Below are 23157 nucleotides of genomic sequence, written 5' to 3' on the forward strand. Positions count from 1 at the left end.
GAGGGGTAGTAGAAATCCTTGGGTAACAGTAGAAATATTGAATTTAAATGATGAAAGGAGAAAATATAAAAATACAGTAAAAGAAGCAGGCAAAAAGGAATACAAACGTCTCAAAAATGAGATCGACAGGAAGTGCAAAATGGCTAAGCAGGGATGGCTAGAGGATAAATGTAAGGATGTAGAGACTTATCTCACTAGGGGTAAGATAGATACTGCCTATAGCAAAATTAAAGAGATCTTTTGAGAAAAGAGAACCACTTGTATGAATATCAAGAGCTCAGATGGAAACCCAGTTCTAAGCAAAGAAGGGAAAGCAGAAAGGTGGAAGGAGTGTATAGAGGGTCTATACAAGGGCAATGTTCTTGAGGAGAATATTATGGAAATGGAAGAGGATGTAGATGAAGATGAAATGGGAGATACAATACTGCGTGAAGAGTTTGACAGAGCCTGAGTCGAAACAAGGCCCCAGGAGTACACAACATTCCATTAGAACTACTAACTGCCTTGGGAGAGCCAGTCCTGACAAAACTCTACCATCTGGTGAGCAAGATGTATGAGACAGGTGAAATACCCTCAGACTTCAAGAAGAATATAATAATTCCAATCCCAAAGAAAGCAGGTGCTGACAGATGTGAAAATTACCGAACAATCAGTTTAATAAGTCACGGATGCAAAATACTAACGTGAATTCTTTACAGACGAATGGAAAAACTGGTAGAAGCTGACCTCGGGAAACATCAGTTTAGATTCTTTAGAAAGATTGGAACACGTGAGGCAATACTGACCCTACGACTTATCTTAGAAGCTAGATTAAGGAAAGGCAAACCTAAATTTCTAACATTTGTAGACTTAGAGAAAGCTTTTGACAATGTTGACTGGAATACTCTCTTTCAAATTCTGAAGGTGGCAGGGGTAAAATACAGGGAGCGAAAGGCTATTTACAATTTGTACAGAAACCAGATGGCAGTTATAAGAGTCGAAGGGCATGAAAGGGAAGCAATGGTTGGGAAGGGAGTGAGACAGGGTTGTAGCCTCTCCCCGATGTTATTCAATCTGTATATTGAGCAAGCAGTGAAGGAAACAAAAGAAAAATTCAGAGTAGGTATTAAAATCCATGGAGAAGAAATAAAAACTTTGAGGTTCACCGATGACATTGTAATTCTGTCAGAGACAGCAAAGGACTTGGAAGAGCAGTTGAATGGAATGAACAGTGTCCTGAAAGGAGGGTATAAGATGAACATCAACAAAAGCAAAACGAGGATAATGGAATGTATTCGAATTAATTAGGGTGATGCTGAGGGAATTAGATTAGGAAATAAGACACTTAAAGTAGTAAAGGAGTTTTGCTATCTGGGGAGCAAAATAACTGATAATGGTCGAAGTAGAGAGGATGGAAACTGTAGAGTGGCAATGGCAAGGAAAGCGTTTCTGAAGAAGAGAAATTTGCTAACATCGAGTATAGATTTAAGTGTCAGGAAGTCGTTTCTGAAAGTATTTGTATGGAGTGTAGCCATGTATGGAAGTGAAACATGGACGATAACTAGTTTGGACAAGAAGAGAATAGAAGCTTTTGAAATGTGGTGCTCCAGAAGAATGCTGAAGATTAGATGGATAGATCATATAACTAATGAGGAGGTATTGAAAAGGATTGGGGAGAAGAGAAGTTTGTGTCACAACTTGACGAGAAGAAGGGATCGGTTGGTAGGACATGTTCTGAGGCATCAAGGGATCACCAATTTAGTATTGGAGGGCAGCGTGGAGGGTAAAAATTGTAGAGGGGGACCAAGAGATGAATACACTAAACAGATTCAGAAGGATGTAGGTTGCAGTAGGTACTGGGAGATGAAGAAGCTTGCACAGGATGGAGTAGCATGGAGAGCTGCATCAAACCAGTCTCAGGACTGAAGACCACAACAACAACAACTGTAAATGATTGCCTTTATAGTGTGTAATTTTTGTTGACAATTGTGCTAATGACCAATTGCTGTAATGAAGAGGTATTTTACAATATATTCCGTAGAACAGTGACATATAATGGCCAAATGGGTAACTCAGTGAGGCAAGAAACAATAAAAATCAGCAATGGAGTAACATCAGCAGAATCTCTAGATACGGACATTTGTTTTGATTCTCTGAGAAAGGGATATAAATGTTTCAGTTTTTAACATCATTGTTTTTCAGCAACCATATACAAGTTTCAGTGGGGAAATAACACAGAGACAAATGGTTGGCTGTACTTTGCAACCACTTATTTCTCCACTGAAAAATAATGTAAATGTAAACATATTTATTTATTTTTTATTTATTTATTTGTTTATTGTTCCATGGGACCAAATTAAGGAGAAGTCTCCATGGTCATGGAACGAGTCAATACATGAAATTATAACACGATATTAGAAACAGATAAAATGAAATATAAAAAAACGTATTCAGGTGACAAGTTGTAAGTTTAAATAAAGAAAATCAACAATGTAACACTGGAATTTGCTTAATTTTTTAGCTCTTCCAGGAGCTCCTCGACAGAATAGAAGGAGTGAGCCATGAGGAAACTCTTCAGTTTATGCTTAAAAGAGTTTGGGCTACTGCTAAGATTTTTGAGTTCTTGTGGTAGCTTATTGAAAATGGATGCAGCAGAATACTGCACTCCTTTCTGCACAAGAGTCAAGGAAGTGCAATTCACATGCAGATTGGATTTCTGCCTAGTATTAACTGAGTGAAAGCTGCTAACTCTTGGGAAGAGTCTAATATTGCTAACAACAAACGACATTAAAGAAAATATATACTGTGAGAGCAATGTCAGAATTCCCAGACTATTGAATAGGGGTCGACAAGAGGTTCTCGACCTTACACCACATATAGCTCGAACAGCCCATTTTTGAGCCAAAAATACCCTTTTTGAATCAGAAGAATTACCCCAAAAAATAATACCATATGACATAAGCGTATGAAAATATGCGAAGTAGACTACTTTTCGTGTTGAAGAGTCACTTATTTCAGATACTGTTCTAATGGTACATAAAGCAGCATTTAGTTTCTGAACAAGATCCTGAACATGGTCTTTCCACAACAGCTTACTATCTATCTGAACGCCTAGGAACTTGAACTGTTCTGTCTCGCTTATAATATGCCCATTCTGTCTGATCAAAATATCGGTTCTTGTTGAATTGTGAGTTAGAAACTGTAAAAACTGGGTCTTACTATGATTTAGCATCAAATTATTTTCCACAAGCCACGAACTTATTTTATGAACTACATTATTTGATACTGTTTCAATATTACACACAAGATCCTTCACTACCAAGCTGGTGTCATCAGCAAACAGAAATATTTTTGAATCACTTGTAACACTAGAAGGTATATCATTTATATAAATAAGAAACATCAGTGGCCCCAACACTGACCCTTGGGGAACGCCCCACTTAACAGTGCCCCATTGGGACTGAAAATCATTACCACTCTCAATATTGTGAATTATCTTCTGCTTTCTGTTCTTAAAGTAAGAGGCGAACCAATTGTAAGCTACTCCCCTTACTCCATAATGGTCCAACTTCTACAGTAATATTTTGTGGTCAACACAGTCAAAAGCCTTCGCTAAATCAAAGAAAACACATAGCGTTCACAACCTTTTATTTAATCCGTCCAAAACCTCACAGAGAAAAGAGAATATAGCATTTTCAGTTGTTAAACCATTTCTAAAACCAAACTGAACATTTGACAGCAAATTATGTGTATTTAAATGCTCCATTAAACCTTCTCAATAACTTGAGCAAACACCGATGGCATAGAAATAGGTCTAAAATTGTCAACATTATCAGTGTCTCCCGTTTTATAAAGTGGCTTCACTACCGAGTACTTTAATCGGTCAGGAAACCGACCACTCCTAAAGGAAAAGTTACAGATATGGCTAAGTACTGGGCTAACATACATAGAACAATACTTCAGTATTCTGCTAGGTACCCCGTCATATCCATGAGAGTTCTTGGTCTTTAGTGATTTAATTATTAACTCAACCTCCCTCTTGTCAGTATCATGGAGGAGCATTTCAGGCAACAGTCTCGGAACACTTTTTTCTAGGAGTGCTATATGATTTCCTGTTGGTACTAGGTTTCTATTTAGTTCACCTGCTATATTCAGAAAGTGATTATTAAATACTGTACTTACATGCAACTTATCAGTAACACGGACATTCCCACTACGCACTGATTCTATATCCTCGACCTGTCTCTGCAGACCAGCCACTTCGTTTACGACTGACCATATGGTTTTAATTTTATCCTGAGACTTAGCTATTCTATCTGCATACCACATACTTTCTGCCTTCCTAATAACATTTTGAAGCACCTTACAATACTGTTTGTAATGGGCTGCTGCATTTAGATTTTGAGTGTTTCTAACGTTTTGATATAATTGCCACTTTGTTCTACAAGATATTCTTATCCCTCTAGTCAGCCACCCAGGCTACCTGTTTGTGCTAGTACCCTGTTTTGAACGATCTAACGGAAAGCAACTTTTAAAGGAGCACGAGAAAAGTCTTGAGAAAAGCATTATATTTATCGTCTACTGTGTCAGTGCTATAAACATCTTGCCACTCTTGTTCCTTGATAAGGTTTACAAAGGTCTCTACAGCAACTGGATTAGCTTTCCTAAACAGCTGATGACTATATTTAACACGTGTTGCAGCAAAAAAATCTTTTAGAGTTGAAATTTGTGCATCATGATCTGAAAGGCCATCCACCTTTTTGCTAACAGAATGCCCTTCTAGTAATGAGGAATGAACAAAAATGTTGTCTATGATTGTTCTACTGTTCCCTTGCACTCTCATTGGAAAGAATATGGTTTGCATAAGATTATATGAATTAAGGAGGTCTACCAGCATCCTCTTCCTTGCACAATCACTTATACAATTAATATTGATGTCACCACATATAACTAACTTTTTGTATTTCCTATAAAGTGAACCAATAACCTCCTCTAGCTTTAGCAAAAATGTTGTGAAATTGGAGTCTGGGGATCTATAAATAACAACAGTTAGAAGTTTAGCTCCATTAAATTTAACCACACCTGCACAACATTCAAACACATTTTCAGTGCAGTACTTTGAAACATCAATGGACTCAAATGGGATGCCGTTTTTCACATACATGGCTACTCCCCCACACAGCAAAGAGCTCCTCGAAAAGCTGCCAGCCAACCTGTATCCTGGTAAAGGAAGCCTCTGAATTATCTCCTTATTTAAGAAGTGTTCAGATATACCAATAATTTCAGAGTCAACATCTATAAGCAGTTCACTAACTTTATCTTTAATACCTTGTATATTTTGATGAAATATACTAATTCCCTCATTACTTGGATACCTAAGCTTTGTCAAAAGTGATTCCTTTGTTAGAGAGACTTCCCTTAAGCAGGAATACCTATCAGCTGACTTCAATCTAAAAAAGGTGCAGCTCTAACACCCACTACAGCAGGAATTTTCCCATGAGTGATCCCACCAACCCCACCTATGCTGTCACCTATAAGCTTTGCCAACCTCCCCTTCCCATACCTGTTGAGGTGCAGGCCATGTCTAGTGAAACCCGTCCTGCTGATAGACTCCACCAACACCACTGAAATGTGACCCATGCTTTCTGTCATCAGCGCACCCCCAAGTCTCATGTTATTACACCTGACAGCTGTATTAAGATGAGGCCGATCGTGACGCTGAAACAGTTCTACGAAATGCACATTCGTATTGCCAGTCTGAGTGGCTATCTTTTCCAGGTCACCATCTATGTCATACTCCCCATCCCTATCAATACTATTACCAGCCCCACCCACAATCACTACCTGATCCTCTTTAGTAAAATCCCTACATAACCCCCCTATGTTAACAGTCACCTGAGCCAATCCTGCATTAGGCTTCACAATGCTGGTGACCTGGTACTCACTCCCCAGCACTTCCTGCAACTGCTGGCCTACACCTCTGCCATGAGAACTACCTAACAGCGGAACCTTCTTCTTCCTCTTCGACTTTGCAACTGTTCTAGCCACCATAACTACTGAGGTCTGCTGCATACTTCCTACATCTACAGCTACTAGAGATCCCTCTCCACTAGACTCTGACAGTTGGTCATATCTATTGTAAACACCAATAGTAAAACTATCTGAAAATCTTCTTCTTCTAGCAGATCTCTTGCCAACAGCCAGCTCCCTTTCCCCAACCCCCTTCTCCCTCCTCATCCTATCTAGCTCCTCCTGTGCATTTTTGAACTGCACCTGAAGGGCACAGATCTTACGCTCCTGCTCCTCTATCAACTTACTCTTGCTACATAACCTGCAGTTCCAGGAGAGGATCTCACCAGAATGTCCACTGGCTTCCCCACTGCATTCCCCCCAGTGAAAATACTTCAAACAAGTCTCACACTGCATTCCACTACTCACGAACCTACAGCAAAGCCCACACTTCTCACTCATGGTAAAATTTTACTTTTTCTAAGTTCCGCTACTACAATAAGAAGATGTTAAAAACCTGACTACAATAATCACAAACTTACTTTACAAGGGAAGTAACTACTATTATTAACAGTATTAATAAACAACAAATGTGAATATAACAAAAGACCAATACAGAAAGAGAATCAAATGTCTAATGACACAGTAACGAAGCTGAAAACAGTTCCCAAAAGGTTCTTCTGAAATTATTTCACCAGAAAACACAAAAAACACTGGTTGAAGACTACTAAAGTTCCTAAATAAACTACTATACACAAACAATTAATTAGTACTTAGCTTTCGATGCGCTGCTACAGCTGCAACTGGTCAGCGCGGAATGTAAACACAGGTAAGAGGTTACGTTGCTCGATACGAAACACTCACAAATATCAGGTCACAACACAAGAAAGGCAGAGGTGAGTGAAGAAACCACTAATAAGTCACTTATATAGTAAATATTATCACAAAAAGCGTTAAGATATGTATTCCATAAATTATGGAATTTGATAATTTTGACAAAAAGTTTGTGTATGGAGCTGTACTTTGATAGTATGACAGAGTACCCAATGGCTATAAAAATACATAGTTATCTCCATGAAGAAATTAATTATTGTGGCTCAAAGAAAGTATAATGGCAGTCAAAAAAATTTAATGGAATACTGAGACTTCACAGCAGCAAGAATAAGGTTTTGTGTAAAAAGCACTTACTGCTTGCTGAGGACAGTAGTCTTGTAGTACACTTTGATAAAACTTAAGTTTTACAAAACCAAATGAAAAAATATATTTTTCTTGACTTCAGTGTAAATATTGGCTTGGAAGTACCAACAATTACTTTTGTATAGCATGCACTGGTGATATGGGTTATGAGTGCATTGATGAAGGGTCAGTAAGGGCTGCATATAAAAAAAAAAACTGGTAGTCATGGAATATTCTCAATCATATTAAGGTGAGCCATCAGAACTAAAATCATGGTGGTGTCATACAAGTACTTGTGCACTCTTGCACACACAGTGTCTTATCAGCTTTATTGCTGGAAGTTTGTACAAGGTCCAACAGGACACAAATTCATCAGTGATGACATGTAATTGTTTCATTACACAAGCAGAATAGTTTCACACCTCTTATCATATTTTATTTTTTGTCTCAGAATACTTTTATGTTTTCTTGATAAAATACATACCACAATCATGAACAAACTTTGAGAATATCCATATATTAACTTCAGTCTAGATATGCTAGTGTTTCCATTTTTTCCACAGGCTGAAGTAAAAAATACTTTTCTTCAAAATGTCTTGTGGTGTTATTTTTATTTTTATTTATTATTTTTTCATAGAGCTGGCAAGAATTATCTTTTGGGAAATATTTTCTAAACTAAAAATAGAGGTGTCTAATATTTTTTCAGAATTTTTATTAACTTTTGAAATTACCACTAACTGGCAATACTGTAGGATTATGATATGACAATGAGGTACCTATTTTCATAATGGCCACTATAGTAATAATTTCCATGGTTATCAATGTGAGTAGATTAGTACTAGTCATAATTTGCTGTTATTGTGCTACTGAAGTAGCCTGCAGTGGCTGTTTCTGAAATTGACTGATTCCCTGTCACTGAAGACTGTTCTTGATCATGAGATTTATGAAATACAATGTGTGAATGAATGAATGAATGAATGAATGCTATGTTAATTATTTTTCCTCAAGACATTGCTCCATTTTCTAAGGTTGAGAGTGAATAGGCCTCAGAAGTAAAGTAGTAATTAAGCAATCACTGCAAATTAATACAAAAATAAAAACATATATATATATCACTTGTGACGAAGCAAGCTGGCATAATTTTAATTCCCTCTTGTTTTGCCATCTGCCTTCTTAAATTCATTTGGTTACTTTTAACTAATTACCACTAATATACGTGAATATAATCTGCATTTTCATGAAAGAGAAAGATTGGCCCTCAGTTTTAAGGCATATGACACCAGATCTAATTTTGTGCTTCTTCTTCTACTGTATTTCTTTCCCCCATTCCTGTCAATTGTTCCCTTACGCTCTCCTTGAAACTCTGTACAACCTCTGGTTTAGTCAGTTTATCCAGGTCCCATCTCCTTGAATTCCCACCTTTTTGCAGTTTCTTCAGTTTAATCTACAGGTCATAACCAATAGATTGTGGTCAGAGTTCACATCTGCCCCTGGAAATGTCTTACAATTTAAAACCTGGTTCCTAAATCTCTGTCTTACCATTATATAATCTATCTGATACCTTTTAGTATCTCCAGGGTTCTTTCATGTATACAACCTTCTTTCACGATTCTTATACCAAGTGTTAGCTATGATTATGTTGTGCTCTGTGCAAAATTCTACCAGGCGGCTTCCTCTTTCATTTCTTACCCCCATTCCATATTCACCTATTATGTTCCCTTCTCTTCCTTTTACTACTATCAAATTCCAGTCACTCATGACTATTAAATTTTCGTCTCCCTTCACTATCTGAATAATTTCTTTTATCTCATCATATATTTCATCAATCTCTTAGTCATCTGCAGAGCTAGTTGGCATATAAACTTGTACTATTGTGGCAGGTGTGGGCTTCATGTCTATCTTGGATACAATAATGCTTTCACTATGCTGTTTGTAGTAGCTTACCCGCACTCCTATTTTTTTATTCATTATTAAACGTACTCCACCATTACTCCTATTTGATGTTGTATTTATAACCCTGTATTCACCTGACCAGAAGTCTTGTTCCTCCTGCCACCGAACTTCACTAATTCCCACTATAGCTAACTTTAACCTATCCATTTCTCTTTTTAAATTTTCTAACCTACCCGCCCGATTAAGGGATCTGACATTCCACACTCCGATCCGCAGAACACCAGTTTTGTTTCTCCTGATAACGACATCGTCCTGAGTACTCCCTGCCCAGAGATCCAAATGGGGGACTATTTTACCTTCGGAATATTTTACCCAAGAAGACGCCATCCTCATTTAACCATACAGTAAAGCTGCATGCCCTCGGGAAAAATTATGGCTGTAGTTTCCCCTTGCTTTCAGCTGTTCACAGTACCAGTACAGCAAGGTCTTTTTGGTTAGTGTTAGAAAGGCAGATCAGTCAATCATACAGACTGTTGCCCTTGCAACTACTGAAAAGGTTGCTACCCCTCTTCAGGAACCACATGTTTGTCTGGTCTCTCAACAGATACACCACTGTTGTTGTTGCACCTACGGTATGGCTATCTGTATCGCTGAGGCAAGCAAGCCTCTCTACCAATGGCAAGATCCATATTGCATGGGGTGGAAGGATGTCTATGGTACTTAATTCAAAATTGAAAAAATTGCCACCTTGCTATCGAAGAAGTGTCGGACCTCATCTTTGACCTCAAGCACCTGCCAGCCAAGTGTTCTTTCAGCTTAGGAAAGAAGTGGTAGTCACTGGGTGCTAAGTCCAGACTATAGGTTGGATAGATGATTGTGTCCCGTGCAAACTCTTGTAGAGCATTCACTGCTTGACAGGCAATGTGGGGGCGAACACTGTCATCAAGAAGATTGTGTCCTTGCTCAACATTCCTCCTCGAAGGTTCTGAATCACCCATCTGAGTCTTTTTAATGTCTGACAATACCTGTCAGCATTTATTGTTGTCCCAGGAACTATGAAGTCAAACGACAATTTTCGATTTTGATCCCAAAACACAGTTGCCATAATGTTACTGGCAAATTGTGTTCATTTGAATTTTTGCAGCATGGGTGAATCAGAATGCCACCGCTCATGTGACTGTTGTTTTGTCTCAGGTGTCAAATGAAAGCCCATGACTACTGAATCCAAAAGGTCACCTGTTTATGTGCATAGCATTGAAGAAATTGGCAGGAAGTTTCAACAGGTTGCTGTTTGTGGTCTTCTGTTAGCATTTTTAGGACCCATCTTGCACACACCTTCCAAAATTTAAATGCTTCAGAGTCCAGTGAACTGTGCTTGAAAAAACCTCAGGATCAACATTGTAGAGCTCATCAAGAGTGATCTGCTGATCTCAAAGCATGAGTTGTTCAACCTTTAATTATCTTTTTGGGAATTGGTGGTCTCCTGTTTCTTTCCTCATCATTAATTTCAGAATGACCACTTGCAAACTCTGTACACCAATGCAGAGATTTTTGGTATCAATACATGACTCTCCACACACTTCTGTCAGCTGTAGATAATGTTGATTGGTTTAGCATCTTTTACACTCAAAAACTGAATAACAGCACAAACTTCACAACTGGTAGCAGTGGCTAATGGGAGCTCCATTACAACTGGTTGCCAAGCCAAGACAAAGCTCCAGTGGATGTGCGGTGGTTTCTGTAGAGTGTGGAGGGAGGAATGAAAAATATTGTGTGACCAACAGCCATGCAACCAGTTTCCTTGTGACCCAGCACTTTTGAGAACTTACTTTTGGGTTTACTCTTGAAAATGGTTACTGTGGTAATTTTTTTATGTCGCTCTGTGTGAATCCCTCCTCAGCCATAAATAAAAAGTAAGTTTTGAAATATGTATCCCCAGTACTGTCTTAGAATCAACTGATAAAACTTTAATTTGTTGTGGTGGTCTTGTGACCTAAGTGTTTGAATATATTGTAAGTGATAGGGACAAAATAACGGATCACATATCATGCAAGATCCCTACCTAGGAAAAATTATCTTCATAAACCAAACCCTGCCACACTGGTAGATGTATCAACTCAGTATCAGTCTGAAGAAAGGTGGTACATGTTATGGATACTGACCAGAAGCAAATGTAGTCAACACCATTTCATGTGAAATCTCAAAACTATTTTTCCCAGCCCAGATTGTGGGTATGCTCTTAACCAATGTAAGCATAATCAAGATGCTCATGCATCATTACTTAAAATGAAGTCAATATAACAGGCTTAAATCATCAAGCCTTTTATAATAAATTTGCATAATGCTTTACAGCAACAAATATTTACCTTCCATACTGGATATCCTTCAAATGGGTGGAAACGTCCCTGCATGCACATGAGCTGTACTCCATTCAAAACACCGAACACAAGTTTCCCAGCATGTCCAACAACAGTTGACACAGGAAATCCAGGTATGTCTTCATAAGGAAATATCTGACGCTCTGTAACACTTTCTATCAGGTCTCCTGTTAAAACACAAAGTTTATGAACAAAATTTCAAATAATTCACATGTAAGATTGAAATTGTTTATTTTCAAATATCTAAAGAAAAACAAACACTTGAAATGCTACCACTATTTTCACAAGCCACCGCAGGCATAAGGCAAGTACCTGGAAATTCCTTGAAATAGAAAATAACATTTAAAGTATCTCTCAGAAACCACTTTTCATAATCTCTTTAAATAAAATGACTGCTAAGGAGTCTACTGCATGATATAAATGAAAAGACCTTCTAGAACTTCTTAAGATTCATTTAGTGGAACAAGAATAAACACTGTCCTGTACCTATCCTCTGTAGCCATCTGTTTGAAAGAACATCTATAAATAACACAAAGCCCGAGTCGAAAGCTACAAATTGACTGTGGTAGCTGACATAGAGTTTATTGTTGAGATAACTGCTATCAAGAACAAGGAATATATTACAAGGGTGTTCCTTGATCTCGAGAAGGCATCGGCAAAATTATAGAACACAGGCTTCAGAGGCATTGTTCCTGATCTTGTATAAGTAAGAAAAAGCAATTTATACTGTTAAAAATGGTGAATGGCATGCACAGATTTAGCGCTACTGATATGAAATACAGGGTAACCCATGGCTCAGTGTTGGGAACTTTTTTTTTCCTTGATTAATGTTTTCTTCTTCTTCCTTCCAATTGTCAGGCTTCTTGGCCTGTTCTGCATCTACATCTACATCTAGTCTGCAAACCACTGTGAGGTGCATGGCGCAAGGTATGTCACATTGTACCAGTTCTTCTTGTTCCATTCATGTACGGAGTGTGGAAAGAATTATTGTTTGAATGCCTCTTTGCATGCAGTAATTATTCTAATCTTATCCTCACGATCCCTGTGTGAGTTATATGTAGCGGCTATAGTATATTCCTAGAGTAATCATTGAAAACCAGTTCTTGAAACTTTGTGAATAGACTTTCTCAGGATACTTGATGTTTATCTTTAAGAGTTTTCCAGCCCAGCTCCTTCAGTATCTCTGTGACACTCTCTCATGGCTTGAACAAACCCGTGACCATTTGTGCTGCCTTTCTCTATATACATTCAATATCCCCCATTAGTCCTGTCTGGTATGGGTCACACACACATGAGCAATATTCCAGAACCGGTAACACAAGTGATTTGTAAGCAGTCTTCTTCATAGATTGATTGCACTTTCCCAGTATTCTGCAAATAAACTGAAGTCTACCACCTGGTTTACCCATGACAGAACTTTTGGGAACATTCCATTTCATATCCCTACAAAATGTTACACCTAGGTATTTGTATGAGCTGGCTGATTCCAACAGTGACTCATTTATGTTATGGTCATAGGATACTATGTTTTTTCGTTTTGTAAAGTGCAATATTTTACATTTCTGAACATTTAAAGAAAGTTGCCAATCTCTGCACCACTTTGAAAGCTTATCAAGATCTGACTGAATATTTATGCAGCTTCTTTGAAATGGTACTTCATTATAGATAACTGCATCATCTGCAAAAAGCCTGATTTTATTATTAATATTGTCTGCAAGGTCATTAATATATAACATGAACAGCAAGGGTCCCAACATACTTTCCTGAGGCATGCCCAAAGACACTTCTACATCTGATGATGACTCTCCATCCAAGATAACATGCTGCATGCTCCCTAGCAAGGAATCCTCAATCCAGTCACAAATTTCACTTGATACCCCACTTGATCATAGTTTTGACAATAAGCATAGGTGTGGTACTGAGTCAAATGATTTTTGGAAATCAAGAAGTACTGCAACTATCTGATTGCCTTGATTCAAAGCTTTCAGAATGTCATGTGAGTAAAGTGCAAGTTGGGTTTCATGTGATCGATGTTTCCAACACCCATGCTGGTTGGTATGGTCATCCTGTTCAAGATACTTCATTTTGTTTCAGCTCAGAATATGTTCTAAGATTCTACAACAAATTGATGTCAAGGACATTGAATGGTAGTTTTGTGGATCACTTCTGCTACCCTTCTTGTAGATGGGTGTAACCTGTGCTTTTTTCAAGAACTGGGCATGGTTTTTTGTTTGAGGAATCTACAATAGATTACAGTCAGAAGAGGAACTAAATCAGCTGCGAATTAGTACAGAATCTGACAGAAATTCCATCAGGCCCTGGAGCTTTGTTCAATTTTAATGATTCCACCTTTTCTCAACACCTCTCACATTAATACTTATTTCATTCATCTTTTCAGAGGTATGAGAGTTAAATTGGGGCAGTTCTTCTCAGTTTTCCTCTGTAAAGAAACATTTAAAAATGGAGTGTCATTGAGAAGTTCTTCTGCTATCTTTTCGTTGGTTGAACTAGCGATCTTACGCTGTTGGGCTGGTAGTACAGCATGGGTTTTGGGTTCCTCTATGAGCTCATTTGTTGTAGATGTTTTCTCCAGGTGTGTTTAGTAGTTCTGCATACAATGTGTGATGTGTTCCATTTGAAGTTCCTTCAACACACCTCCACTCATTTTGTGTTCCATATGGTGTATCTAACAGTTCATCTCAAATTTCATTTCACAGGCTGTTAGTCTTTTCATTTCTTTTGTTTTTGCCATCCAGGCTTCACTGTCATAGTATAACACACATCTTGCTAAGCTATTACAAAAGCTTCTGGACTAGAGGAGGATTCATTACAGTATCAATGACTCCCATTGTTTTTATATACCTGGAGGCTTTTTCTGTTAGGTCTGATTCTTTGCAGTGTTTAAATCACATAAATAACTTTTGCTACATCTGTGGGAAGTATTCTATTAAATCATGCAGATGACATGTGACATCCATAGTGGAAAAATTGTATGATCTTTATTTTGCGTGCATGCTTGTTAACCAGGACTGAAAATGGGCACCACAAAGTCTGTGTGAACTGTTTGTCCTGTCTTAATGGTTGGGTGAAGAAAAAAGATAAAGTTACAATGCCTTTTGCTATTCCATTCATGTGGAGGAAACCGATCAATCACCTACATGATTGTTATTTCTGCATGGCTAAAATAGCAGGGATGAAGGGCAAGGATAGAAAGACAATCAAGTATTCCTCCATCAAGTAAGCTGTTCAACCACACAGTTCTTCCTTTCCTGTTCCCACTCCTCCAGATACATGGATTGGAAGTTGACATCTAGGTCAAATCTAGTACAGATGCAGATAATGCAATCTCTGATTTCACCTACAAAGAAATGATGCCACATCTCCTGACACTAAATGATTTTAATAATAATAATAATAATCTTTCTAAGGCATAAGCTGAACTTTTGGGTTTGTATCTGAAATAATGGAATTTACTACACAAATATGCTAGGCTCTGATGTTTGAGACCATACATTCTGAAAGTACTGCAACCATTTAGGTAAAGGGATGGAACACACTTTTACATTCTCTTATGTGTCACTGTTAAGCTTTTTAATAATTTTGAACGTCTGTGGTTGGAATCTGTAATTATCATGTTCTATATGAGCCACAAATTCTTCCCAACTCTGTCTGTGTTTTCTACATATTTCTCTTTTCCTATGATATTCTGTTGTATCCTTCTGTTTTCTTATTGACAGATGTTTCATAAATACTTCTTGTTTGTCCTTTACAGCCTTTTTGGCATCATAGTTCCATTCTCTCAGTCCAATCTTTTTATGCCAGTTTGTTTTTCTTTCAAGGTTTTGATTGGCAGCTTCTCTTAGAAAGTATTGGAGAGTGTCCCATTCTTCCTTTGAGCTCTCTTTTACAGATGATATTTTCAAACTATACTGGGATCTCTGAAATGCTTACTTGGAAAGCAAGGTCTTTATTCATTGGCAGTCTCCTATACTGCTATTTCTTTTTATGTCATCTTGGTCTTATTCATATGTGGCTTACTAGAAGGTAGTGATCACATTCACTTTCAGAACCTCGAAACACTATTGTATCCAATACCCTATCAGCCATTTTGTTATTACAAAGAAAATAATCTTAAGGTTCCTGACTACCCGAGTGAATTTGTAACTTATATTGTGTTTGTTTTTGTAAATGACATAAAATACTGCTTCTCAAATTCAAAGATAATTTTGATGCTGATGATATATCTATTGCACACAAGCATAAAAATTGTGATCAATCAGAAATACTGTGAACTGGAAAATTTTTTAATTAGGGACACTGTATTAGAGTGGTTTAAAACCTATGCAACAAATCAAAGACAAAGAGAATTTATATCATCCAAGAGAGAGGAGTTTGTACTTCAAAATGGAAAACCATATCCCCCCCTTCTCCCTCCTCCAATAGCCCATTGTCAAACCTCCATCTCGTCCCTGGATGCTCCACCAGACAGCACTCTTCTCTCCCCCTCTCATACCTGGCTATCCCACCCACTTTACTGCCCCTCTTCAGAGTGGTGCCCCTTTCATTCAGTACAACTGTTGGATTATAGCCAGAGCAGCCAGAAGAGGCTGTGTGTGTGAGGCATGCCTGCTTGTGTGAATGAGTGTGCGTTTTCTTTTCTTTTCTGAAGAAGGTTTTGGCCAAAAGATAAACATCCAACAGTCTTTTCATTTTGCCTGTCTGTACTCAACATCATTTGTATGGTGATATTGTTGATGTTTGAACCTAGAGTTTGCATTTATTGGTAGGCAACGCCTACTCTATAGATGGACTTCATAGTACAACCAGTTGTTGTCTATACTCCTAACTAACAAACCTGGCAATGCTTTGCAATTGCTAAATATACGTGGGACTTGCATATACTTCATAAACTAATCTCCCCCTCTCTCTTTCCATCACCTTCTCCCCCCCCCCCCCCTGTACATCCCCCCCCCCTTTATCCTCCTGTCCTCTTATCCTTCTTTGTGATCTAGAGCATTGTTTATTGTTATTGCAAACAAGACCTAGATTGGTAACTGAAGTCACTTAAAATGAATCGATAATTGTTGGGATCGTTGGTGTATGATTTATGAGAGAGACTTCTCCAGCTGCTTGATCTGTGAGAATAGTAGCTTCAATGATGGTATTTCTCATAGTTTTAATCTGCAAACGAGTAGGGCAGCTAAGTTTTGAACAATTCAGATTATGTAGTAGTATTGTAATCATAAGCCATAAATACAACTTTCCTCTTTCCTGTGAAACCGATGGTGAGAAAGAAAAGAAAACAGCACATTGCTGTGTATTCATTTTCTTATAAGTTTTATATAGTAAGAAAGAATTTATATGGGACAAACAACTTGTCTCATGCTTTACATCCACTGTTAACATAGTTTAAAATGACTCTAAGAAAGAAAACAAAAGAACACATTTTCATTGGACAGCACAGCATCCTATTTCTCACAGTTGCTTTCCACAGAAAATCTGTACATTTTCTTTTAAAAAATTATGTAGCCTATGTCCATCTGAAAGTTTACTGGTGTATCATGTAGATACATGAAGTAAATTGTTGAAGTAATTTTCAAGATCTTTGGTAACAGAGTTTTCTCTTTCTGTATTAAATATGTAGTTTGAGATTATACATCTTTTAAAAATATGTAGTGTGTAAAATGTTTAAGCAACTTGGTAAAACTTTCTGAGATATTTGGTAGCTATGTTGCCCCTTTATATATTACGTATATACTGAAGCACAAAGAAACTGGTATAGGCATTTATACTCAAGTACGGAGATATATAACAGGCTGAATATGGCGCTGTGGTCAGCAACACCAATTTAAGACACCAAGTGTCTGGCACAATTGTTAGATCAGTTACTGCTGCTAAAATGGCAGGTTATCAAGATTTAAATGAGTTTGAATGTGGTGTTATAGTAGGCACATGAGTGAGAGGACACCGCATCTACGAGGTAGCGAAGAAGTGGGGATTTTCCTGTATGACCATTTGACAAGTGTACTGATCATATCAGGAATCCAGGAAAACATCAAGTCTTGGACATCGCTGTGGCTGGAAGAAGATCCTGCAAGAAAGGGGCCAACAGTGACTGAAGAGAATTGTTCAACGTGACAGGAGTGCAACCCTTCCGCAAATTGCTGCAAATTTCAATGCTGGGCCATCAACAAGTGTCAGTGTGTGAACCATTCAATGAAACATCATTGACATGGGATTTCGGATCCAAAGGCCCACTCATGTACCCTCGATGACTGCATACACAAAGCTTTATGCCTCACTTGGGCCTGTCAACACAAACATTGGACTGTTGATGACTGGAAACATGTTGCCTGGTTGGACAAGTCCTGTTTCAAATTGTATCAAGTCAATGGAAGTGTAACGGTACGCAGATTAACTCATGAATTCACTGATACTGTATGTCAGCAGGGGACTGTTCAGCATGGTGGAGGCATTGTAATGGTGTGGGGCATGTGCACTTGGAGTGATATAGAACCCCTGACATGTCTAGACACAATTCTGACAGGTGACATGTATGTAAGCATACTGTCTGATCACCTGCATCCATTTATGTCCACTGTGCATTCCAATGAACTTGGGCAATTCCAGCAGGGCAGTGCAACACCCCATACATCCAGAATTGCTGCAGAGTGGCTCCAGGAAAATTCTTCTCAGTTTAAACATTTCCACTGGCCACCAAACTTTCTAGACATGAACATTATTGCACATATTTGAGATGCCTTGCAACGTGCTGGTCAGAAGAGATATCCATCCCCTCATACTTTTATGGATTTATGGACAGCCTTGCAGGATTAATGGCATCAATTCCCTCCAGCAGTACTTCAAACATTAGTCAAGTCCATGCTATGTAGTGTTGTGGCACTTCTGTCTGCTCGTGGGGGCCCTACATGATATTAGGTAGGTGTACCAGTTTCTTTGGCTCTTCAGTGTATATTTATATTTTACATATATTAAAAAGTATATAGCCTTTGTCCGTGTGAATGTTTGTTAGACTCTCAAATATATACAGACACACACACAGACACAACTTACAGAGTTTGAATAAATGGATTACTACACTGTTATGTGTGTAACCGATTTTGCTGACTTCCATCCACAAAAAAATGTGTAAAAGTTGAATAAATTGGGAAATGTGTTTAAGAATGTGCTTACCAAGGCCTGTACCACAAATTATGGCTATCTTTGGTCGTATCTTTGTTCTGTCCAGTAGGAACTGTGCAATCTCCTGAACCTGCTCATAGCTGTAGCTGCAGAAGACATAGAAACAAACAGAAAATTATCCAACAAGTCACTCACATTTGTATTGTTTCCTGTAAGCAAGAAGTGTCTACTTATCATACAAAGAAAGACATTAATTGGAAACTCCTGGGTGCAATACAAATTATCCAACCAGTACAAGTGACCACTCACCATATATTTGAGGCTTGTGGGCAGTTGGAGGCACACCAACAAGAGTGAATTTTTTTTTCTTTTTGAGGCAATTGCTGAATACATTTACAGTAATCAGCACTTTTCAAGACTCCACATGTAATAGATGGCATATGGTAAACAAAGCAATCATGATATTTTAAGTATTTTTGTTCCAAGGAAAGACAGTGTACAAAATCTCAGCAATGTCATTCTTGTTTATGTGTCTGTCAACCACTCAACAGCAGAAAAATATGGTGAGTGAGTACCTCTACTACCTTCATACTGTGATACAAGAACCATACCTTTAAAACGTGAATTGTTTTACAATGCAAATAGTTTTGAACAATTAAATTTTCTGTATGGAAATATGTGCACATCTCCCTTAATAAAGACAAGATATTCACCTTCCATAATCCACTTAATTTCAGTCATTACTGCTGTAATTGCTGCAGTAATATGAATGTGTATATAGCAGCACACTGGTTTTCAGAAATTTGTGAAAGTGGTTTGTAACTGTTGTGGATTCCACAACAGGAACTGACTGTGGTTACTGAATGAAATGTTTATATGTGCTACAAGATTTTTAAATTTCTTGGCCTGTGTGGGCACAAAATATTACCTGTGAAAGTGACCATGAAGCTTAAATTGCAGTTGTGGTGAGTGAAATTAAAGAGACAGTGAAAATCATAAATATCACCTTTAAAAAAGTTCTACATCAGTGTGACAATGTTTGTGAAACTAAATACTTTGTATGGTCTAAGGGAGGTTAGAGTTTAACGCCCCATCAGTGATGAAGTCATTAATAATGGAGCTGAAATGGTTCAAATGGCTCTGAGCACTATGGTACTTAACATCTGAGGTCATCAGTCCCCTAGAACTTAGAACTACTTAAACCTAACTAACCTAAGAACATCACACACATCCATGCCTGAGGCAGGATTCGAACCTGCGACAGAAGCGGTCACGCAGTTCCAGACTGAAGCGGCTAGAACCGCTCGGCCACACCAGCCGGCAATGGAGCTCAAACTTGAAATAGTCATTAATGGGACAGGATGTTTATCAAACAAATGATACTGATATTTGCCTTAAGCAGTTTAGGCAAAGCAGAGAAAACCTATATTTGGATGATTGTATAGGAATTTCATCACAACTTCTCCCAAGGACTCAAGTGCCATATTTACCATTGTGCCCCCTGACTCAGCAGGCCCAGGTTATATACCATCTTTTGTATCTCATACTCATTACTTTCGGGCTTTATACCTATAGGGCAGTGATTGTTCTCTGTAGGTCTTTTTAGCTTTCACAACAGTTCCTTCAGAATCACACTATCTAGTTGTTTTGGGGGGGAAGTAGATCTTACAATGTTTTCGTATCAAATGCCACAGCTAAAAATTTAATGAAAGACAATTCCAATTTCCACCTCAGACGTTATACTAGCACTGTTATTTATACTATACAATCAACTGATTTCAGGTGTGTGCCATTTTCGTTTTATAATTGTAATTTTACACTGGCATCCTGCCTGTGTGTACAGTCCATTTCATATTAAAATGACAGACACACATTTGTATACAGCCACACATGATTATGATGTAAAATTATAATAACAAAGAGTAGCACTTGAAAATGGCACACACCCAAAATCAGCTGATCATGTAACATAAAATACAGTTATTGTCAAAGTGGAAATTCAAATTGTCGTTTAAATTGTCTTACAGTAGCCTTTTTAAGACTACTGGAAAATCTACTCTCACTTGCCAATACATTTACTTTTTAACAATTTATGTAGCTTACAGCTGTGACCAAAATGTGACCTACACAGTCACAGTACAATACGCCAAAATAATAGGCATCACTTGGTTGATTTGACTTTTTTAGTGTCATGTGACATGTCATATACTTTAATGACTCATCAGTAATGTTTTGTTTGTTCAGGTTGGGCTTAAAGTCTGAAGAGTTTGCAAGGGTATTGCAGATTAGATTGTGCGGAGAAATAATTTTTAAGAAAAAATGTGGTATGTTGCACCATTTACAAGTTAATTAGCCCTGAAGTTAGCCAATCAGGCCATTGTGCATGCAAATTCAAGTGGCCCACCAGATACAATTTGTGTTGGTTGTTCTCATAATGTAGAAGATAGCACATGAGAGTGCTGAGTCTTTAGCTCAGGTTGGGACCCTTACTACCAGCCCATGTCCAATTTCTGCATCACTGTCTTGTTCGGTTTTAGGAAACAAAACAAAGAATGCATTTGGTGACACCATCTCTGTCAGGCCACTCGAATATGTGCACAGTGGCCTGATTGGCTAATTTCAATGGTAATTAACTTGGAAATGATGCAACATATCAAATTTTTTCATTAACAATTATTTCTCAGCACAACCGACCCTACAGCAACTTGAAAGCTTTTCAGGCTACGTCTACATATACATCTACATATATAGTCGCACCCAAGTCATATTTCCCCCCTCTGTTCCACTTGCGGATTGCACGAGGGAAAAACGACTGTCTAAATGCCTCAGTACAAGCTCTAATTTCTTTTATTTTTTAATGGTGATCATTGAACAATTTGAAAGTTGGTGGTAATAATATATGCTCTACATCCTCAGCAAAGATCGGATTTCAGAATTTAGTGAGCAGCCCCTTCCATTTAGCACGTCATCTATCTGCAAGTGTGTCCCACTTCAAACTTTCTATGAGATTTGTAACGCTCTCATGATGGCTAAATGTACCAGTCACAAATTTTGCCACTCTTCTTTGGATCTTCTCAATCTCTTGAATCAGACCCAACTGGTAAGGGTCCCACACAGACAAACAATACTCTAAGACTGGACAAACTAGCATATTGTAAGCAATTTCCTTTGTTGAAGGACTCCATTGCTTCAGGATTCTACCAATAAACTGCAATCTAGAGTTTGCCTTGCCCATTACTTGTGTAGTTTGATCATTCCATTTGAGATCATTTCAAATAGTCACACCCAGTTACTTGATGGATGTTTCTGACCACCCTGTATAATATGCTAGTTTGTATTTATTTCTGTATACTACATAGATCTGCATTTATTCATTACTTCACAGAAAATGTAAGATACATTTAAGATTTAAGGTGCCATACAAATATCAGCTTACATGTGTTGTGTAATATTATGTACACTTATCATCCATCAAGAATTATATTACAATAGTTAACAACAGCCACAATTTGGTTATAATTACTTATCAGTCATGGATCTTCTTTACTATAATAACATTTCTTTTCATATAATTTTTTATTTTGGGCTCAGAGGATTTTTAATACTTGTTCCTAAATTAATTGTAAATTTTTGGTGCCATGTAATAGAAAGTATTCTCAAGCAGTTTGAGCCTATGACATGGTAGTTTATAATCCGACCTATCTCACATAATATCCATGTTCAAAGGAATCTTCTATGAATATTTTGAATATTTGAATATTCTGACTTGCAACAAAACTTAATTATCTCAAAAGTAATCATCATAACTATTAGTACATGTATCCCACTGGGAGACAAGATGGTGAATGCCGTCATGGAAAAATATTAGTGGTCGCCTATGGTACCATGATTTTACCCAGATATGCACCCCTTCATCTGAGGCAAATCCATGGCCATGAATGTCTTTCTTCATGCCTCAAAAAGTAAGGAAATCACATGGGGAGAGATTGGGACTTAATGGAGGATGTGTAAGGGTTTCCCAGGAAAACTTCTGCAGCGGAACTGAAACGATCTTCACAACATGTGCGGCTGCCATTCTGGACCTGAGATGTACCACATTCTAAGGCTACTAAATAGATGGCTCTTCTTCAGTAGCCTATAGAATGTGCTCTTCCTGGTGAGGTGTATGAGCAACATGTGGCCTTCCTCAGTCAACAGTCTCGGTGCAGTGCTATGGATCAAGTCTCAGAAATGCTACAATACACAGCTGCCTTCAGTCTGGAAACACCATTTGATACAGCTGTTCAGCCTCATGTCTGTTACCCATCACTATTCATGTGGCAGTACGCAAAAATTATGTGTGCCTGCTCACAAAATGAATATTCTACTGTGTTTGAATGGAGCACTTTGGGTTAACTCACTACCTGTAGTGCATGTACGCAATGGACACACTGAAGATAGACAAATGATGAATGAAACCTAGTCTCCCTGGCAACAGAATGCCATCTAGGACATAGTGAGTCAAACAGTGCATAGATAAGTGAAGTTATTGGGTTTTTAATGGAAAGCTGTTGGATATAAATTTTCATCAATAACTGGA

At 37.9% G+C, this 23157-nt stretch overlaps 1 protein-coding gene across 1 annotated transcript in view; it reads right to left on the reverse strand.

The window, feature by feature from the left end:
• LOC124605778 (purine nucleoside phosphorylase) overlaps positions 1 to 23157 on the reverse strand; it is a 78466-nt gene that overhangs the window by 28039 nt on the left and 27270 nt on the right. Inside the window, exons 2-3 of the mRNA XM_047137663.1 lie at positions 18630 to 18724; positions 11424 to 11602 (exon numbers count right to left, since the gene is read on the reverse strand). Coding sequence (XP_046993619.1) covers positions 11424 to 11602; positions 18630 to 18724 — 274 coding nt within the window. The remainder of the gene's footprint in view (positions 1 to 11423; positions 11603 to 18629; positions 18725 to 23157) is intronic.

The sequence above is a fragment of the Schistocerca americana genome, chromosome 3, assembly GCF_021461395.2.
Source record: "Schistocerca americana isolate TAMUIC-IGC-003095 chromosome 3, iqSchAmer2.1, whole genome shotgun sequence".
NCBI lineage: Eukaryota > Metazoa > Arthropoda > Insecta > Orthoptera > Acrididae > Schistocerca > Schistocerca americana.